The sequence below is a fragment of the Stegodyphus dumicola genome, chromosome X1 (genome assembly GCF_044657685.1).
Source record: "Stegodyphus dumicola isolate Sdum_Otavi_A_Nest chromosome X1, ASM4465768v1".
Lineage (NCBI taxonomy): Eukaryota > Metazoa > Arthropoda > Arachnida > Araneae > Eresidae > Stegodyphus > Stegodyphus dumicola.
The window spans coordinates 129,355,695-129,377,305 of record NC_140780.1 but is presented as its reverse complement, the minus strand read 5'-3'; the positions used below and the strand labels follow the sequence as shown (position 1 = coordinate 129,377,305).

General features: G+C 33.9%; 1 protein-coding gene across 1 annotated transcript in view; it reads left to right on the top strand.

The window, feature by feature from the left end:
- The window catches only part of LOC118182444 (carbonic anhydrase-related protein 10-like), a 1,559,317-nt gene that overhangs the window by 1,075,617 nt on the left and 462,089 nt on the right, over nt 1-21,611 (top strand). The window contains exon 4 of the mRNA XM_085806946.1: nt 4,550-4,744. Coding sequence (XP_085663072.1) covers nt 4,550-4,744 — 195 coding nt within the window. The remainder of the gene's footprint in view (nt 1-4,549; nt 4,745-21,611) is intronic.

Here is a 21,611-nt window from a genome sequence, read left to right as displayed (position 1 = left end):
TAAAGGTAAACGTTGTACGTATGTATAACACTATACCCGTAATTTCCGTACGTAATAACTTCCGAAAAAATAATTAAATAGCTTCTGCATCTGCGCATAACCGTTTTCTTTACCTTATTTATATAGCTTATTCTGCTTGCGAAATTCCTTTTCGAATTGCGAAATGAATTTGTGGAATTTTCTAGTTCATGTAAACAGGCAATATCCTTGCCCCAACATTGTATTATATTTCCGAAGAATCGAAAGTGCATTTGTTGTCATACAATGAAGTAATACACCCATAAAAGCATGTAGTGGAAATGTGTCATTGATAAGTGCATAAAACCTAAAAGATTAAAAGAAAAGATCTGATAGATTTGAAGAAATGGAATCAAATTTACTATTGCATTATGATTTATTTTACTGTTGGAGTTTATAAAATTACACATGCTTGCAAAAGTGAGACGAATTGTGCGTTTGGATAATTATGGCCAAGAGCATCATAAAAATGAAAATCATCAGTTAATATATAAGTATATTTAAATAAATTATCAAGAAACTCTTAATGATAAGTAAACGCACGTTATTAATTTTTTCCTGTTGGATGCATCAGGTATTTGAAAAAGAAACTGCATTGTTGATCTCGTATATGTTGCATAAATAACCATTGCTATTAACAAAAAGAGAAAAAAAAGATGATTAAATTCACTGGCATGAAATTTCAGAAAGAAACTACTGATTTAACAACGAACGTATATATTATCAATCCATTTTACTTTCAAGATAAAATTTTTATCATAGGCCAATACCAAAATATATTAAAATTGCTTTTTTTAACTTTAACAATGATTCTAAAAACTGAGTGTGGTATTTCATAATATAGTTCATATAACCGAATTTGAATTTATCTTTCATATACAGAATGCAACCCACATTATTTATTCTTTGAAACTCCCTGTCTTCCACAGTTCCTAGTTTGATGAGTCAATTAACGAAGCCTACATTTGATAGAATTTGATGAAATTAACCAACGTCGCTACCGTTCCAGGGCTTGTTTAGAATTATTTTAGCTCGTTTAATTAAAATCTGACCTTTTCGTACATTCTTCTTCCAGTGGCAAATTCGAATGTTAAATTTAATTTCAAAGTGTCATAATAAATTCATTTATTTCGCAAACGCATTTAATTTCATGCAGGACAACTACTCTGTTCCAGAAAGTTCAAAAATGATCAGAAGAGGGTATTTATTCTTTAATTAACAAACATGCATGTTTGTATTACAGTTCAAGAAATATTTCAGACTGTATGTTTAATAACATTTCCTTAGCTATAGCCTGCAATTTTTAAATTGAGCTTTAAGTAATTACAAACTTCAAATCTGTGGACAACAAATGAATCTTTACTCTGGATTTAAAATATGTCGCTACGTTGATTGCAGCACTTCTCGAAAGTTTACAAAAATTATATCCTTTTTGCATTCAAGACATTTTGAATTCAAATCTGAAATTCATTGAAATTTACTGCACCATTCTGAGCCTATAGTCCTTAGGTTTTGTTTCAAATAAATTATTGATAAGTATCTGTTCATTTTGTATTCTTGCACAGCTACGGTGAAGTATTTCAGCAGCATCTTACCATGTTTAAATAACGTTTACGTGACAATAACATTTACAATGTTATAAAATTAAGGAATTTACAAATCAGACAGTTGACCAACTTTTTCAATTAATATCCAGTCAGTATTTTTAAGTCAGAAGTCTGTTTAACATAACGGAATTCCAGTAAGGAAGTTTACTCTGTTTATTTACTTTGGTTTAACTATTTAGTTGTTATTTAAAGAAATACAATTTGTTTCCATATGCACTTTTCTAAAATGCATTTATTCCCAATAATCGCAATGATTGGGGGGGGGGGGAACCCATTCATTTCTTGAACTGAAACAATGATAGCAATACAACTCAATATTATTTGTGAGACTTAAGCGCTCTAATAAAAGACTCAGAGGGAAAAGAAACTCAAAACTGGTTGTGGAAGCAATGTTGCATTAAATTCCACATTTAGCTGCTAAATAAATCTGTTGATATCTAAGCGTTAAGTAATCTCAGGTTTACTTACCCTTTTTTACTTTCCTCTTTATTTCCAAAAACTAATGATTTCGTTTAATCATTGCGAAGAACTGTTTGCTCAGGTTACGTTAGGGTAGGAAACATTTGAATGTTTCAGAATACGTATATTTTAAAAATATACGTATTCTATATATTTTTAAATTGCTTCTATAATTCAAAGTTATATGTACAATGTTTAATTTATTTACAAGCGTTAGTGGCATGTTTTCCTAAAAATACCTAAAATAAAAAATTTTGCTAATGAATCGTGTAGAGTAGTAGACTATTGAAATGGACTGTAAGCGAACAAAAGAAAATTCTTTCTTAATGAAAGAATTGGAGGATATATGAAGCATAATCGTCACTCATATGCGATTGAAATGATTTATCGTGAAAGTTGCAAAGCAGAACATAAACGAAGACCACATGAAAAATTTCTTCATTAATATTTGTCACACAGTGGTGCTGCATGCGTCAGTACCCGATAAAGCACGAGTTAAGTGAGAAGAAAAAAAACCTCACCTCCACAGTATAGTAGAGTAAAATATAATTTATATAGAGCTTTCGGCTGGGACACTTTATGCAGCAAAGGAAGGTTGCATCTTTTTTAAACAGAAAAATATGTGTAATCATTGTAATTCTACGTGAATTAAACTATATTTGCCTTAAAATCAGCTAAACGATATAAATGTGGATATTACTTACACAGATCTTTACAATGGATTCTTCCAGTGAATATTTTTGATATTTCTCCATTTTAATTAATTTATATTCTTTCGTAATTCGCTATAAAATAAGTGCAGAAAATTATTTTTCTTAGTATTTAACTCAAGGTGAAACTCTCAGATAACTTAAAAAGCTGTTTGTGGTTCTATACTTTTAACACCTCCTTTGAAAGGAATATCACTAGAAAATGTAACTTGAACATTAAAATTTATTTGTATTGGCAATTATTTTTATAAAGATCTTAATATCTTGTTCGTGTCTTTCAAATTATTATGTGCCATGTATAGAGTTTTACCATTTTACTAATGTATATGAAAGGAAACAAACAGTTAGTTTTTAATTTTAATAGCAGCACAAATTTTTATGTTTTCGTCTTCTTGGAAGTATCATATGTTGCATTCTTATGATCGAAAATTCATCATTGCGTAAAATAATATCGTGTTTAATCGAAAATGAAAGCTCGCTTTTTATTTTAGGATACAGTTTTAAAGAAATATTGTAAGTGAAGATTAACTAATTAAATACAACATTTTACAAAAGTATAGAAAATAAAACTAGGGAAAGTTTATTATACCTTTGTGGAGTCTACGTGTTCTTTTAGGGAATATACAAGGTTGACTCTACGTCAGAGACGAAGTAGCGAATTCTCGTTATGTGTTTAAAAAAATTACTGCAGAAGAAGGTTTAAAATTAACTATTATTTTAGCTTAAAATTAACATATGCACATATTTGGTGCTCAAATTTCAGCACCGCCTGTGGCTACTTGAATTAACAGAAAATAAGAATTTAAATGCACATTAAAGTGAGATAGCTAATGACTGGGTCCTTAGCTTCACTAACGCTAAATCGACTGCACAAAACAAAGGCGAGTCTAAAAATATTAGTATATTCTGAAAAAGTGTCTAACGCCGTCAAGAGAAATAATTTCAAACACGCAGCATAAACATCGGAACTAAGTCCGCTACTACTACTTTTCGCACTCTTGAAATGCAGCTTAAATACTGCTTCTGAAACACGTTTTAATTTGAATACTACGTCATAACAAATTTACAATCCAGCAGTAAACTGAAATCAGGAGGGAAAGGAAAGTCGAACTAGAAATAATTGGTTAGAATAAAATAGATCCTTACAGCTTATCACCTATTTGTTTCAGGCCTATTAGTACTGATTATAGTGGATACAGGAGTAAATTGAAATCGCTGAACTAGACTGTTAAGATCAACGAAATACTAAATAAACTTACGCATTTTATTTAGTATTTAAGCACTGTAATTATGATAACTAAACGCCTTTCTCTCGTTCTGAAATTTCATTTATTAAAATATCCGATTGTAAGACTTTTGTATAAAAATAATATAGCAAAAACGGGAGGGGATCTTATTTTTGAGAAAAATCGGTAGTTTGACAAAAAAAAAAAAAAAAAAAAAAAAAAAAAAAAAATGAAATCACATTTTCTCTACTTCGTATCGTATAAGTGAAAGGATAATATTTGCACGTGTAACAGAAATCGAAATTTCAGAAGCTTCATTTTCGTATAAGACCATTAAGAGTGAATATGTAAAAAGTAAAAATAATGTATATGTTCATGAGCATATATATGTATAAGTGACTGTACATGTAGCAGTTGACTTTAAATTATTCAATGCACTTATTTCCAAGCGCTCAGAGCTTGAATATTTAAACTGAAAGTGCCAGTAAAATGTGAATATTTGAATAAGATTTTCCAATTCTCGTTGCAGGTGAGTGGAATATTAACAAACACAGGGCATAGTGTCGCTTTCCGAATGTCTAATTTGCATCCCAGTGTGCCAATCAACATCAGTGGGGGACCTTTATCGTATAAATACCGATTTCATGAATTGCACCTTCATTATGGTCGTACAGATGATAGAGGCTCGGAGCACACAGTTTCCGGAACATCTTTTCCAGGAGAGGTAAGTTTCTAACTCCTTCTCCATTTACATTTTTAAAATCCTAATTTTATCTTACCCATCGGGACATCTGCTTCAGTACATAAAAGTGGCCAATGCTTATTTACCCTTAAGCAGCTTCGAGTATTTCCGTAACTCAGAAGCTTTCAATAATTTCAAATAACTTTACATATAAAATGCGTACTTGCAAAATAAACAGAATGCGCTTTAAATTATTTACTGAAATGCGGATATAAATCCGTTAATAAGATCAAGATTTGATGAACATGTAATTTTTAATAAACAATATGTACAATTAATAGAATGTTTCTTTTTACAGCTGAATAAATGCTCTTTGCCAATTTTTTATTGAAATTAATTCTTAATATAAACTGCAGAAGAAAAACACGAAGCCCTTTCTATCCGCTTTTTTAAATTAGAAAGTATTCCCTTAGCATTGTTTGCGAAGAACTTGAAAAGCCAATGTTAAGTTTTTCTTCAATATCGGAAATAAAATCTACGTAAGAAATATGCTGTCTGTTAGTGCATTTTTTGAAGAGTTTCTTGAACTCTAAGAATTTGTGAAGGAGCTCAGCGATATCTGGGATTTTGTGGGGAGGGAAAAACCTATTAGAGCTCTGTAAGGACTTTTAAGGTGGTGACCTCGTGCACAAATGGTATAGATTCCCAAGGGAGTTTTGAATGCTGGTGGGGATTTAGCATTGTATACGTATTTTTATTCATGTGATTTTGTATAACTTTTGCAAGGTGAAAGAAACTTCCGTCATCTTTAGCTCTGCTTTTAAATTTATGTCATCAAACCTAATACGTCTCAACAGGAAGTGGAATCGGTTAATAGACATTGTTATTTGAAAAACGGTTATTTCGCTTCCGTCAGCTGACCACAAATCTTTGCTTTGATAATTGCTACTCTCAGCACTCCAGCGTAATACAATAGGAAAAATAACGTCTTCAATTCAGCTACGTTTGTCTCTTGCGCATCAAGTTTTCTAGAGAATTTGTTTCTTATTGATGAAATGCAAATGTTTGTTGATTTCACCAAATCTTCAATTATTTCTTCATCAAAAATTTGCAATAAACACTCAGTTGGATTTTTTAAATTGCTAAAGCTGTTCTTGACGTTAGGTAAATGTGTTACTATATTGTGCGGACGTGTCCTAACATTTTTCGAGGGTAATTTTCAAACATAAAAATCATCTGATCTCAAAGAAGATATGCTCCCTAAATCATGTGAATCATCATATTACTGGTCAGAATCAGTTTCGTGATCACTTTCAGAAATATTATCGCACTCAGAATCGGAATCTTCAATTTTGCTATCAGTTTCAACACTAGCAAGAAGAACCCGTAGTCGCTACTGTTCTCGCTCGTACGCACTCATCTCAATGAATGTCTCTCTAGAAGTGAAACATTAGCACACACGCGGGGTAGCTACAATCCCATTACACATTCCTTCCCCGAAAACACAAAATCCCAAGGACACGGGAAAAATTCCTCTGGACGACCCCTTCCTAACCTTAATCTTAAAAGGTACATGAAGTATTAGTTTTTGTACAACATCCAATGCCACATTTGATTGTCTATATAGCCCGACAGGCTACTGACCTGCATAAATTTCTAGGTTGTATGCGTAAAATGTATGAGAATCGTATAAAACAAAAGCTTTTAGTCCATATCTTGGGAGGTTACTTTTTATATATTGTCTTTATATAATAGAAAGGTCACGTACGACCTTCCCTTATTTTCTTAGAAAAGACTACACATGGGTTGGATTTTACCCCAGCGCGTGTGCTGAAGGGTTAATTGAATTACGTAACCAAACATGTGCGGAATTGCTCAGAAATCCAAATGATATTCATTTATTAAGGTACTAGAGCTGAAAAGATGAAAATTGTCTAAAGTTTTCACAGAAGTGGCCGAGCAGTTTATTCGATCTCCAAATACTCATTTGCGTATTTTCTAATAATGATTTTAAGATTATTCTAAAAGATCAGTTTGGTATTGTCAAGCTGTATTCTCAAGATTTGGATACTGTACGTAACAAATTGCAGCAGAAGTTTCAAACAGGCCCAAAACTAACATTGGCTTCACAGAAAATTTCTATAAATTTCTTTGATATCTGGTACGTATACCTTTTCTTCTTAAAGCAAAAATTATTTTGAGGTTTAGTTCAACGTATACATCATTTAAACTGAAGCTATGAAAAAATAAAGGAATAGCAAAAGGACGTGCTTTTCTCCTACCTCTTAAGCAGAAATATCCTATTGTAGTTAGCACAAATCGAGCAATCTGGCAACAGGAAAATTTGAAATCTTATTCAGTTAACCAGCCCCAAGCTAAACTTCAAATATATAGAATTGAGCTGCTGCCACATTCATCATACAGCTCTGACATTGCCCTTTCTGATAGTCATTTATTTTGGGTGATGGCGCATTTTCTCCTCGGCAACCATTTGACTACTTTGGATGACGTCGATGGCCAGCGCCAGGATTTTTTTGTCTACAGAGGAGAAGCTTGATATCGTCCAAGAATGAAAGGACCAAAAAAAGATGAATTCAAACATTTTACATAATAATATGTAGTTTGTGATTAAACTATGCCATTCTGAGTAAATAAATGTATAGCAATTAAAAATGCTATTTTGGGAAGAGGAAGAACTACTATAGTATATTCAGTTAGTATATAATAAAATTACGCAAGTAAATAAAAGAAAAAATAAATAGTGAACTACACAATTAACTGCTATCTCATTTCAAATAGCAAAGTGAACAAGAGTTTTATTTACTCTCGAAAAATCTGCAAAAGTGAGACGAACGCTTTTTATGAAGCTATATTATTTGAACTCGAATAAAAGCAGTTTCTACATCCTGAAAGTATATTTAAGCTACATTTTAATCTAAAACCAGGCTTTAAAAATAACTTGAATAATAAATGTGTATAAGAAAAATGATCATGTACTATTTATGTCTTTGATTTCTTTACCATTCTCTTTCCAATTTAAATGAGTAGTTCAGTCATTTTAACAAAGAAAGTTGTGAAATGTTTAAGACTAACATAAATCACAAGAGCACGTTAAGGTAATGAAATTTAACTCTTTTTTGCCAATGAATAAAATAAGTGCCGTGTTTAAATACCTTCACGATTTCATTAAAATTTTGTTAATTAGTTCTGTTTTTTCCTTATTTACTCTCGCCCACTTTTAGGATATAAACAGTTTTGTTACAGTTATTCTTATGTTTATACGGGCTAAAATTTCAAATCAAAGTAGCACGCAAATAGCGGCAATTAAGATTTACATGTGTTCCAAATGCTTTAGGATCTCACATTTTTTTTTGTTTTGTTTTCCGCAATAAAGATAAGAAAATTAAATCCTCAACCAGAGTAATCATTAGGCGACATCATTAGAGGAACCGATTACGAAGCAATTTTAAAATGATGCATTTACGTGCCGTTTCCAGTTAAACCTGTACACACTGTTTAAAGTAATAGAGTCAATTGTGTAATATGTTATTATGATTATCGTTTTCTCTTTGCAATGGTTATCTCATTTACAAGAATTTATGTTACTAAATTAAGTTTTTTTACTGGGAGAATTAAAGACATTTAATGATTATAGGAAGCATATAATTTTCTCTCTTTATGAGCATAAATGATCATACAATATGCATTCCTTTAGCATTAGTTAATATCATACGATATAACTGTATTCCTGTGAAACATATTTAAGACGTTTTTCGAATGACTATGTATTTGCCGCAATCTTAAAGACACACACACACACGTACAAATTCACTCTTTGGTAGGGAAAAAAAGAATCCTTAAAAATTAATCCGACCGTCTTGAAATTTTGTATACAAGTGATTAAATTTCCAAGGCCAATGGCTGTTAACTTCGATCACATCGCGCGTTTCTACTGCACAACTAGTGAGGTATAAGACAGATTCAGCGAATTGCGAAGGCTTTAGCTTGCAAACTTGGTTGCACTTCGAAATTACGAAATATTAGTGGACGATTTTGTCACCTGAAATGAGAATTTCACCTTCGAACTACGTGCTGCATTTGATGATGTAAATTCTTGAATACACTATATTTTCCTACCTCGTGTGTTCCATGGATTAGACACCGCCAATTGTTGGAAGCAGACACTACTCTCACATTTGTAAACACTCACCTTCCTCACCGCCTGTCTGGATATTCTTCTAGTACTATAGATGACGCCAGATGCGTGACGACTCTACCTGCTACAGAAGCAGAGCGCATCTTCTCTTCTTTTCACCATCCAAGACCTCCTACGTGAGAAGCAATTCATGTACTATTCCTTCTTAGGCTCTCATAGGAATTCTGTAATTGCTCTGGTATGTACTGTTTAGGCAGTAGAACCCTATAATAACACTGCAGTATGGGACACCCAACCAATAATGCCGTTATGACATTGTCGAAGACTTAATAGACAACTCCAAAGCTTCGAACGTAGTCGCATACTAGGGATGCGGGAAGTGGAGTCATACAGAGCAATAGACCACCATCTAAGTCGTACAGGGCTGTGCAAAGGTATTGGCAACAATGGAGGTTGCAAGATAATTGTCGGTAGAATCAACAGGCGAAGATCCACAAATACGAGGCAAGACTATAAGACTGTCTAACAGGCCTGAACTGTCACACGGCATCATTGTCCGCTATTCAACGTCCTACAGCCTCTTCTATGCCACCCAGGGTACATTTTGTCATCTCACGGCGCTTGGCTGACGCGGGGTTGCGGTCACAGTGGCCTTTAAGAAGTTTGCCATTAACCCATAATATTAAGAGAGTGGTGTGGAGTGTTGTCGTAGCCAATCATCATTACTGCCAGCCAATTCGTGTCGAATAGTGTTTAGAAGCTGAACGATATTTTGATGATATCTTGCGGCCGTTTGCATTACTATTCATAGCACCATATTCAGGAAACATTTTCCAACACGATAAGGCTAGATCGCATACGACTCGCATATCTCTGGACTATCTCCGGCCTGTTGATACTCATCCTTGGCAAGGTCAACAATCCTTTCATCAATCGAATATGTAAAAGATATTTTAGGTAACCAGGTCTAGGCATACCATAATATCGCAAATCTGGAATTGAAAATGCCCGGCAGGAAGTGCAATTTGAAAGTTTTAGGCAATTTTAATCATTTCATTTCTGGTACAAATTACCTTGAAAAATGAATATCATTTGGATTTCTGAGCAATTTCACATGTTTGGTTGCGTAATTCAATTAAGATGAGTTGAGCTATACCAAGTCTGTAATGCTGTCTATAAATCTTTCTGATGTTATGCAGATGACAGGTAACGGAGGCCTGGAGCACCTGGCGTCTACAAGAGGTAAGCATGGGTTAACTCTCGTCCTCCACTATCCAGCGCTTATTGAAGAATTTTATGTAAGGCCATACAAGAGCTAGGTGGCAGAAGAATGGCTATAATTTTGGAGACAGATGATGCAAGAAACTTATTGTTATGATATAATATAAAACAGAGAGCATAATATATAAAAGTACATAAGTAGTAAATATGTTATAAAATAAATAAATAGCAAAACAATAAAAGCACATTTACTAGAGAGGTGACGGAGAGCGGGGACATCTGGTCTCTAACAGCGGTAAGCCGGTATACATCCTACCTTATCTTCGGGCTAGAAGCTCCATGGGAATACTCTTCGAGAGTATAGACGAATACAAATACAATGAGCTCGCTTAAGGGGACTCATACACCTTAAAACCCATAAGATATTCGAATAGGTGACTGTTGCAAGAATTGGGATAACTTATTTATTTTAAAAGCAATTACTACCAACTTTTTACAACTGAGTACATAATAAAGCTGCTTTCTGAAATAGTAATCAGAAAGTTTGTGTTGCCACAAATATTTTTATAATTTAATCCCCTTTGTGACAACATTTTTCGTCATGTTTCCAACTTGCGCGCACATTTTAAAACATTCTGTTTCATAATTTAATTCCATATATAATATATAGCTTTTATAACATTTGGAAACTACTGTGAGCCTAAAATTATAAAACTTTCTTGTTAAATTTTTATTTTATTTTGAGTTAAGTTTATAAAACGTATTTTATTAAAAAAATTTTAATGTTTTCGTCCATAAAATTTTTCAATATTAAAATATTCATCAGATTGTTGGTTCAGTTAGAAAGTAGTGCCCATATAAAGAATTCCATCAAATTTCAAGTATGTACCATTAGCCATTTTTAAAATATCATGCGCGCAAAGTGGAAACATGGCGAAATATTTTGTCACAAAGAGGATTAAATTACAAAAATATTTGTGGCAACACAAACTTTCTGGTTACTATTTTCCAAAGCAGCTATATTATGTAGTCAGATGTAAAAAGTTGGAAGTAATTGCTTTTAAAATAAATAAAATATTCCAATTCTTGCAACAGTCACATATTCGAAGATCATAAGGGGTTTAAGGTGTATGAGTCCCCTTAAGTTCGCGATTCTCCGTTCATTGTAATTCGCATGATCAAACTACCTTGCGCTAAGTGTTCAGACTGAGAATGCCTGGAAGATTGTATCGTAGGATGAGATTAAGAATCATTATCGCTCTTTTACCTCAACGTTTATAAGCATGAATCTCCGCCAGGGGATTTCACCAGTTTAGCATTCAGTGTGCCATTGCTAGGCTCTAATGGATCGTATGGCCAGGAACTTTGCAAATATTTAACTTCATTCAACGAAACCTGCCATGTTGTTATGTTTTTCTAAAGAGTGTGTATAGATAAATATGACAGTTAGGAGTTATATGTATAATGATTTAGAACTGATACATAACGATAGCAGCAGTAATCCAGGCCTGTGAATCATTTCTGTTTATTCGTGATAAATGCCGCCACACATAATTTGGCACAGTAAGCGCGGCTATTTAGAACAGCATTTTATATACATTGTGGAAAGAAAAGCAGACACAGTATAGCTAGCAAAGAAGTAGAAAGCGAATGCGATGTGTCCAAGATGAAATTTGGCTTCTGTGCGATTTACTTTCAGCTCACATTCCACCCCTATTGGTTTGGAATAATAAGTTTTTGTTAACAAATTGAAATTACTGGATAAGTCTTTGAGATAAGTACTTCAGTCATTAGCGTTGTATAAGAATCATATGAGATGAATTAATTACAAATGACGCGTTTTAGAGAGATATAGTATAAGCAGTTACTCTTTAAGATGGAAACGGGAAATAGCCAAATTAAAATTTAGAGTTGAGGGACTATTGCAAATTAAAGGCAGTACTTTGATTTCCATTGCCTTACCTTACATACATAGTATATGGCACAAATAAGTAAAGTGTAAAGTAGCAGAATGTAAATTTCCCTAAATTTTGCAGTGTTCATTATAAGTGCGCTGTTTCAACAACCATAGGGCCTAAATATTCTAAATGAAAACGGCTTAAAATCATTTCTAGCCTTTCATATTATTTTTCTTTTCTTAAGTAGCTATGCAAACAAAATTCCAATTTTATTCAGGTAAAATGCGTAAAACGAAATTATGAACAATTTTACTTCTTTTCTATTCAACTGTTTTCGACCGAAACGCTTATTGACGGAATTTCAAACATTCTGTATTTATGATTTCAGAAGTTGTGTTCTAGATTTAACTCCGATTCAACTTGGGTAAATATGTCTTTTAACAAACTTGTTACGCATCTTTATAGATGTTGGATAAAGCAACTGGCTTCTTTTACCCAACTGAGAGAATATGAAAACACTGTCATTGTGACAGGCATAGAAACTGGATGATCTTTTCTTCAGATCGTCCAATAGATGAGGCAGCAGGTATCCATACTTTATGATCGCTGCTAACAAAAGCATAGTTTATAATTGAAGCAAGGCTCATACAAGCCCCAAGAAATGGTCCAGGGTAAGTGATATGAAATGCTAAGCTTACGAATCGGAATGTACGAAAGCGTCTTTTAGATATCAGAATGGCCACTGCGAAGCAGATTAGAGTTGCTGTAGATCCAGTAGTGAGCAACAGAGCATCTCAAAGTCACCTCCTAAGAACACTGTTCAGGTTTAAGATCATTATTGTCACCTTCCATTTTCAAAACCGGTTGCATTGGGGGTTTCAGCGCGCTGTTTGGAGGAAACAATTGCGTATTGTACAGATTAGTGATTAGGGCATCAAATATTCTTTGGCTAAAATGACGGTCATTTACTTGATCAGCAATGACAACGGCAAATTATAGTTTTCATGAGGCATGTACAGTATCACACAAGATACGCACCATTTTATTACTCAGATACCCTAATAGGCCCACCAGCGGCCGAGCGGTAAAGTCGCTGAACACTGGTAGTTCGGTCCGAGGTTCGAATCCCGCGAACGGGCTGGCTGCATGGGTGTTTTCATGGTTTTCCCCATGTTTAACGTGTATATAAACCAGTTTCTCTTAGAAAGTCCTCCACGACGGCATCCTTCCCCTTAGGCAGATAGCCCTCGAAGCTTTGCCGTAATTAAATAACCTAACCTAACAGATACCCTAATAATGATTCGCTTTTAGGTTTGGTTGTTTACATCAACACCATTATTAGGACTATAATGGTTGTCCTTTCAGCTTCAAATCTGAATAGCTTTATTCCTCTCTTATAAAATTACCGCTCATCCTCTCTCTGCAATGCAGCATGCTTTATGAACTATTCCTCAGCTCTGCAGGCCTTCGCGTTCACCAGATGTAAACCTAATTTAGTATGGAGGGACTGTCTTGGAAAATGTGTTTTCCATTTGCAATTACGCTGAATTACGTATTAAAACTGAAGTGGTACGGAATAAGATTTCGAAAGCTAAATCGCCGATACATATATAAAATACATACAGTCACGCCAGTGTTTGAAACTGTAATAGTTTGTTCTCTGTGTGATAGTTTGTTCTCTCTCTGCCTCTGTTAAAAGTAATAGAGGAGAAATTATTACTGGTATTCTGAACATTATGTGTATACGGCCTGAAGAACGGTAAACTTTACTTTGCAAACTGTAAAATCATAACTTAAACATTTGAGCTAAATTTGATGTGGGAGCACACCGTCTTTGATGAAGAAGTAGTAGGCTATAAAGGAGGAGTTAAGGGTCAAACAAATATATTTATATCTTTAAAATAGGTATCATTTTGTTAATTGTGCAATATTCAGTAAAGATACTTTTATAGTCCAATCCTTCTATTAGTTTTCCTTTTTTGCTTATAATTATTTTATTTTCGAGATATTTTGGTATGCTCTTGTGAGTGATTTTGCTTGCCTTTTGATTCCGTTAATACTGTGTTTTGTGGCCATTCTTACTCTATTCGGCTTTTGATTGCTGGTTAGTTTATGGTTTGTTCCAATGACAGTGTATCAGTTATTGTAACTAAGATTTTTTTTTTAAATTTCAATGTGATTTTTTTAATCTAACAGCCTTTATTTTATTATTTCTATTACAGTAGTTTGTGTTTGGATTTACTTTTACGCAAATTTTTATTATGCAATAATTTAAATAAAACGTTTTTAATTTTTTTTTTCCTTTCAACGTAGGAAACAATCTATGCCAGATAGATTATAATACTGGGAGAACTCAATTGAAACAAAGCCTGTCTGAAACTATAAGGATTTACATTAACAGAAACATCATTTTTCATATAAAATTTTAAATATAAAAATGTAAAATATCCTTATACGATAAAGAAAACTTTTGATCTGGTGTTCTAACTGCTAAAGGTTTCTTTCACTCTCAGGAGAATCTCTAACCAAAGTTGCTGTACTAAATATAACGTATATAGTAGTTGGTGTATAGCGCTGTAGAAAGATGTATTTGAAAGTAATAGGATAAAATTTGATATTCTGCAGAGAAGCTTAATAATGATTTTTGCAAGATACTGCAGTGCAGTCTTGATGGAAATAGCCCGTGCTTTAGCTAGTACGCCACTTTTCCAGGTTTATTAAAAATATCTTATGACAAGTTTTATACTTTACGTTTATATAACAGATTTTTTTAAATACAAAAGACAGTATTTACATGGGATGATTTTAGACATTTTAATATTAATTCACTGCTTCCTGAACGAAAGGTGTCTATATTTAGAATGAGCGAAATTTACATCTGCAGGTCCGGATTATAGGTAGAGGTGTGCTCAGCTTGCATTTTTTATCATGTGGTGTGGAAATTAGTTGTAAATATGTGTCTTAAAATCTTTGATTTTTTGCATTAGATTCTCTCATTGCCATTCATGAAATCCACCAAATGCACTAAAAATATTTTTATTCAAATCATTATTTTAATATTATAAAATGGCAGTTTGTCATTGATGCAGATCCTTGGTAGTCCCAGTCTTTGTAACATCAATATTAATGATCTGAAAGATTAACTCTTGAATCTGGACTTTAATTGAATAAATGCACGTAGGAATTTTATTAGTTAAGAAGAGGAACGCACATTGATTGCCCTGCTGATACGGGGGACCATAAATGTACGGGCCTGTAAAAGAAAGGTAAATAACTAGTGTTAGCACTATAAGGTACTCCTCCCGCCTTCCCAGCGTGCCTTCGTGGTGTAGTGGTCAGCACACTGGGCCGGTATTCCAGAGGTCTGTGGTTCGATTCCCGGCGAAGGAGGTTGCTAATTTTTCAATCTCTCTTTTTTCCAAAAAAATAACTAATATCTCTACAGTGGCGCCCGAACTAAAAGGGTTGTGAATGATGACTCTCCACACCAAGGATTTGGCGATTGGGTCCCCTAAAAAGACCCCCAGTCTCCCTTTAAAAGGAGGAGTATGTAAGGTACTCCTCCCGCCTTCCTAGCGAGTCTTCGAGGTGCAGTGGTCAGCACACTGGCCGGTATTCCAGAGGTTTGTGGTTCGATTCCCGGCGAAGGTGGTTGCTAATTTTTTAATCTCTCTTGCTTCCAAAAAAATATCTAATGTCTCTACAACACAATCAATATTCCGTTTGAGGAAAGAAAAAAGCATAATTCTTGAAAAGATAAAAAAAAAAAATTTAGTAGCGAAGACTTCAATGAAATACTCATATGATAAGGATGTTTCCTAGCAAACTTAAACAAACTTGGTTTGAAACAAACTTGTTTGTGCAGTAAATATAAGATAATACGTGAATGTTGTTATTTGCTAAAACTTTGTAGAGACATTAGGCTATCTGGAAAGTAGGAGATGGGAAATATGAGCAATGCCCTCTCCGGGAGTCGAACTACGGACCTCTCGACTACGCGTCGAGCGTGCTGACCACTGCAACACGAAGGCATGCTAAGAAGGCGGGGAGAAATACCTTAATTTGTCCGTTCAGATTCAACAGTTGACGGCCGTAGTCAACTAAACTTCAAATCGAACTACCTTTATTTCATGAATATCACTGAGTACCTGTTCAAAAAATAGACTTGCTAACTCCGTAATGAATTTTATAGTTAATAATCAAGATTTAGTGGGTATTTAATTATAGTATTTGAAAATCTTTATGGTGGTATATATGTTTTCCTTATATTTTCTTAGACTTACACAAGCACCATTTTTTTATGTTGTCCATTTGTTACGATATATTCCTTTTTGCATGTAATTAAGGTTCTAGGAAAGACTGTTATCCAATTGAGTGTATTTTATTTTTTAGCTAATGTTTCAGTTATTCAGTGTTCAATGTCTAATTTCCCGGATGTTAAAATAATTGGTAGTAAATGTTTTTGCAGTTACCTAATATGTTTTTAAAATGCCATTTGGATAAAAAGGGAAGAGTTCGCTATTCTCCTTTGTTGCTGGCTTGAGTGCAGCTGACTTTTGTTACATGGCAGGTACACTTCCTCGGACTGCCATAATATTAGATCTGGGTGATATGAACATATGATTGTGTCAGAGTAAATATATGCGCCGTAGCACGAAAGCGTTATAAAGTTTCTTTTTTTTTTATCGACTTATACCCGCTATGTAAATAGAAATGGACATACCTTATCTTGAGTTTGAAATCTTGTTTTATTTCCCTTCAACTTGTGATTCTGCAATACATTCATGGGCAAAATTAAGAGAATTCATATATTATGGCAAGTTTCTTAAAATCTAGTAAAGATTTTACAAAACTAAACAGACTTAATAGATTTTACTCAGGGAAAAAGAAAAACAAGCAAAAACGCTAACCAGATTTAAACAGAAAAAACAAACTAAACAGATTTTACAAATGTAATGGACAGTTCAAAAAACGTACCATTCAAAAGTCATTTTATGTAGACAGGATTATAAGTAAAGCTCATATTACAACGATGTCCAAAATCTACGTGTGATATCGAAATGAAACCGAGTGTAATATGGGGTGTGATTTCCTCTCACAACCCAACAGGTCACACAGCGTGACGGCATTCTGGACAGGCGGCAGTTGATGAAGCCTTGTGACAGTCGATCCCACTACTGCAGTAATAGAATTTTCAACTCCCGGATGATTCTCGGAAAGGGATGGGAAGATGACATTGCCCTTACAAAAGCGTCTTAGAAATGCTGTATAGGGTTAAGGTTAGGAGATCCGGATAAATAATACCTGCTGCGAATTTTCTCATTTTCCAGGTAATCATCAATTAGCTGAGCCCTGTGTGGATTGTCGTCCATTAACAGAAACCTAGGAAAACTGCGCAGCTGAAAAGTCAATCATAAGGCTTTAAGATCTCTGTATGTCTCATAGCACTCGGGAGGGCTTTTTCAAACAGATGCAGGTTTGCGCAGCGGCCTACCGTAATGCCTGCCCAAACCATTACACCTCCACCACCATAATGACCCTTTCCCTAGTTAGGGAGGGATGGTATCCTGTTCCAGACTATTTGACTATTTTCAGATACAGTTACCCTGAGAATTAGTATCCAGGTTAAATCTCATCGGGAACAAGAAAAGTGCTTCATTGAAGTCTGAAGTCTAGTACAAGGCGTGGTTGTTTGCACTATGCTAAACGCGCTCTCTTGTGTGTTGCAGTAAGTGGGACACAAACAGTAGGTCTTCTGGAACGTAGACCAATCTCATGAAGCCTTCGCGCAACTGTCGGCAGTGAAACACGAGTTCTAGTGGCGCCATGCGGTTCCCATGTCTGCTATGAAGCTGTAGGGGACCTGTCTCGTCGCTAAATCTGGCAAATAATGATCCACATTCATCGTTGTGGATCTTGCTCGATCTCTAGGTCAACGTTGTGGACCTCCGATCTTGCGAACGACACTGGGCATTACATTGAGTTCTGCAGCCACCTAAGTTTGTGACCGGCCTGCCTCCAATCCACCAGCAATTTCATGTCATTCTGTCATATATACTCATTTTACTGGATAGCGAATAGAATCAGCCCAACTCTTGCGAGAAACAGGAAGAATATTGTGAAGGAGTACGAGCACATAAGTTACCGGAAACCCCTCGTGCTGTGGTCGTAATGTCTGAATTACATTAACGTAATAAAATGCAATTAGTCCAAAAGGTGTTTAAATCTTTAAATTTGCGTAAGCTAACACTAATTCATCAAGCTTCAGAAATTGTAATCTACAGAGGCCTAACTAAATGTTATAAGCTAAAAATATTTTTATTGGAAAATGTCAACTAAAAATATTTTTATTGGAAAATGTCGAGCAAAAACTACTTGCTACATTACAGAAAATTTAGCTAAATGTTTCAAGATACAAAACACAGCAACTGTTCACCTTAGGTGAAATGCTTCCTCGGAGGGTTTCCTTCCTGAACGGGCATTTGTATTTTCTATGAAAAAACTGCTTTCGTAGACAATTCTATCGTGAGACTATGTATAAGCTGTTTTTCGAAAGTGAATTGACCTGTTTTGTAATTTTTATTGCAAGTTGTAATGTTCCTTCTTAGCGTTTATGATATTTAGACGAAAATCGGCAGAGCGAAAGACACATGGTAAGCTTACTTCTAACACAGTTTTTTTTCATTCAACGAGGCTTTCACCAATTTCTGTAGTCAAATATGTGCAGCATCGCTAAATACACTATGGAGAACAAGGTATTACCCAGTTTTGAAGAATTAGAACTAATTAAAAGTGCCTTCATGTGTGCTTTTGCCGCTATTTTCAGACTACTCTTCACGGTACTCAACATTACATCAAAAGCGAAACTTTTCAAAATCTTCTCCTAACCACGGAAATTCAAATTTTCATTAAATACCATGAATCGGGATAATAAATATAAAAATAATAAAGATATATGTATCATATCCATTTTTAAATTTAACTCTTGATCGAAATTTTACGTAATTCATTATACAAAGCAACTGCCTGATTATTGGATCATTGTAAATTTTAACATGAATTCAGCAGCTTTTAGTTATCAAGCAATGAATTCTTAAAACGTACTAGTGTTTGAAACATGATTGCGTATTAAATTTAAATGAAATTACGAGAATTTTAATAAGCAGATATATTTAATTTGAAGTAGCCTCTCTTTGTACATCGTCATTTTTTAGCTTTCTAGACATCTGTTCAAGTTCATTGATGATAACTATGGATTCTGGGTAAAATTACGAAACCTCTTACTCTTTGATTAGCTGGATGTTAATTTAATTTGCTTAATTGCTTTATTAAGAAAAGTAGCTTTGCAGATCTCAGCTAAAGATTCCAAATAATGCAGGTGACTTAGTAAAAACCACTTCAATGCATAGCCTCTTTATCAATGAGATACGATTAGAGTACTGGTAAGAATTGGTTTACATTAATGCATATCTGCTAAGGTAATGAAACAAAAGAATAAAACTAAATATTAAAAATATTACTTAACAAAAAATGTGCATAAAATTGCTGTAATTCTAATTTTTTTATATTAAATTGCCCGCTTCAAGCACTTTGTGTAGCATATATTTTGTTGGTAAATGCGAGATGCTAGGATCAAAATAAAAACGTTTGGAGGCACATCGAGCTCACCTAGAGGCTTTAGTTTTCTCGAACTCCTCCTCTTCATTGATATTCTAGAGTGAGAATATCTTCCAGCCTTCTCAAACATCACGCAGCAAGGCTGAGAATAAACGAGATTTCCTATACTAATGTGATTTCTTATTCCAAATGGTTTAGCTTTGCAGAACATGCACATGAAAAACGAACAGAAGCTTAAAACGAGAGATTGAAAGGAATATCAATACCTAGCTTCTATACCCTACTAAGAGGTTTAGAACATTTTACAAATTATTGCAACATAAATTTTAAAGAAATGTTGTATTTACTATAGAAAATAGCAAGAAACTGGTTTGCGTTAATTAAAAGATATATTAAATGATGCATCTTATTCGAACGGCATGCATAACATATTATTTATAAACTCAATCTATAAGTTTCGCGTCTAAATATTACTACATAGTTTTGAAGCAAAAAATTAAACTTAGATATTTACTTTCGAAATGAGGAAAAATTTAAAGTTTTTATCATTGAACATTTCGAACGATACGTAAAATAATATATACTTACATGTAAACAGTGAATTGATTCGAAGCAGCGAATGATTAGCACTGCTTGCAAAGAGAGGACAAAAGTTTTATATTATCTACTCATCTTACAACAGCTAAACATTGCCATAATGTTTCAGATACTTAAAAATGAAATGTGTTAGCTGCCTGCAACATTACAAAAATGTTTTTTGTAGAGCATGAAATGCTAGAACCGCTGACTCGGAAATAGATTTCGAAATCCTTCCTTAAAAATAATGTCAGTATTAAAGTGATAGGTAGGAGATTTTTGATTCTTGTGACTGGATTATAATTTCATTTAATTAGTAGATGCCATTCATAAATGTTCATTAACCTTTTACACGCCAATGTTCCATGAATGGAACATCAAATTTAAAATTTTATAAAAAAACAATTTTATTAATATTGCTTTGTATAAATTAGTACATGGAGAGTAAATATGGATTGATGTTTTAGTAGCAATATAATTCTTCAAAAAAAGAAAAATTATCTTGATAAAAAATTCATTATTTCACCTTTTTTCCTTCTTTTCTAAGAGCAAAATTCAAAAATTCATATAAAAATAAAAATTCAACATATGGTTTTAAAACTCGGTGAGGAGATTTAAAAAAGATCATTTTATGCATAGACCGTAAGTTATCATAGAAAGATGATTATTATATTTTACTATGATGTAAGAAATGTGGATGTTCCAGAAAGGGAACATTGGCGTGTAAAGGTGTATTTTTTAACATGAGGAAATTACTTTGATTGCCGTGAATAGAGGCATGGAGAAAGATTTTCCAACTGTGAAAAGTTCCAGTAAGTGTGTAAAACAGACGTTTATGACTGTTAATCTGTTTTCGACTCCTGTATATCCCCCTCCTCTCCTTTCACACATTCCCATATGGGTTTGAAGTGAGTTACTCACAGCTACTAGAGAAAAGCATGTGGCGTTTCTTGATAGGCTAGACGCTAGAGGTTGTTTATGACTCAGTGAAAAAGGCGTATATTTTGGAATGTGGATTTAATTATTTTCCCATTGTTTGCATTTTTTTTCAGTTCGTGAAGATAAGCTACGCTGATAAAATGGCTCATTCAAAACCATTTCAGTCTATTGAAGAAACATTGGTATATTTTTATACATTATCAGATGATGAAGAAAATATTGATATTTGTCAACTGCCTCCAAAAGAAACTGGAAGTTTGACAGATGAGGAAGATGTAAATGAAGATATTTTTAGCCTGTTCTGTCAGCAGATGTATGTGGAAAAATCGAAATTTCGAATAAAATAGATGATGAAATATCTCAAGAAATTTCATTCGATCCTGAAGAACCTTCATCTTCAAAGGGTAGGAAGAATTTGAAGCGAAAGCCCAGTGCGAAAGAGAAAAGCAGTGAACATCGGTGGGGGGAAAATTTATATTTTAACAAAATTCTAAGAACTGGC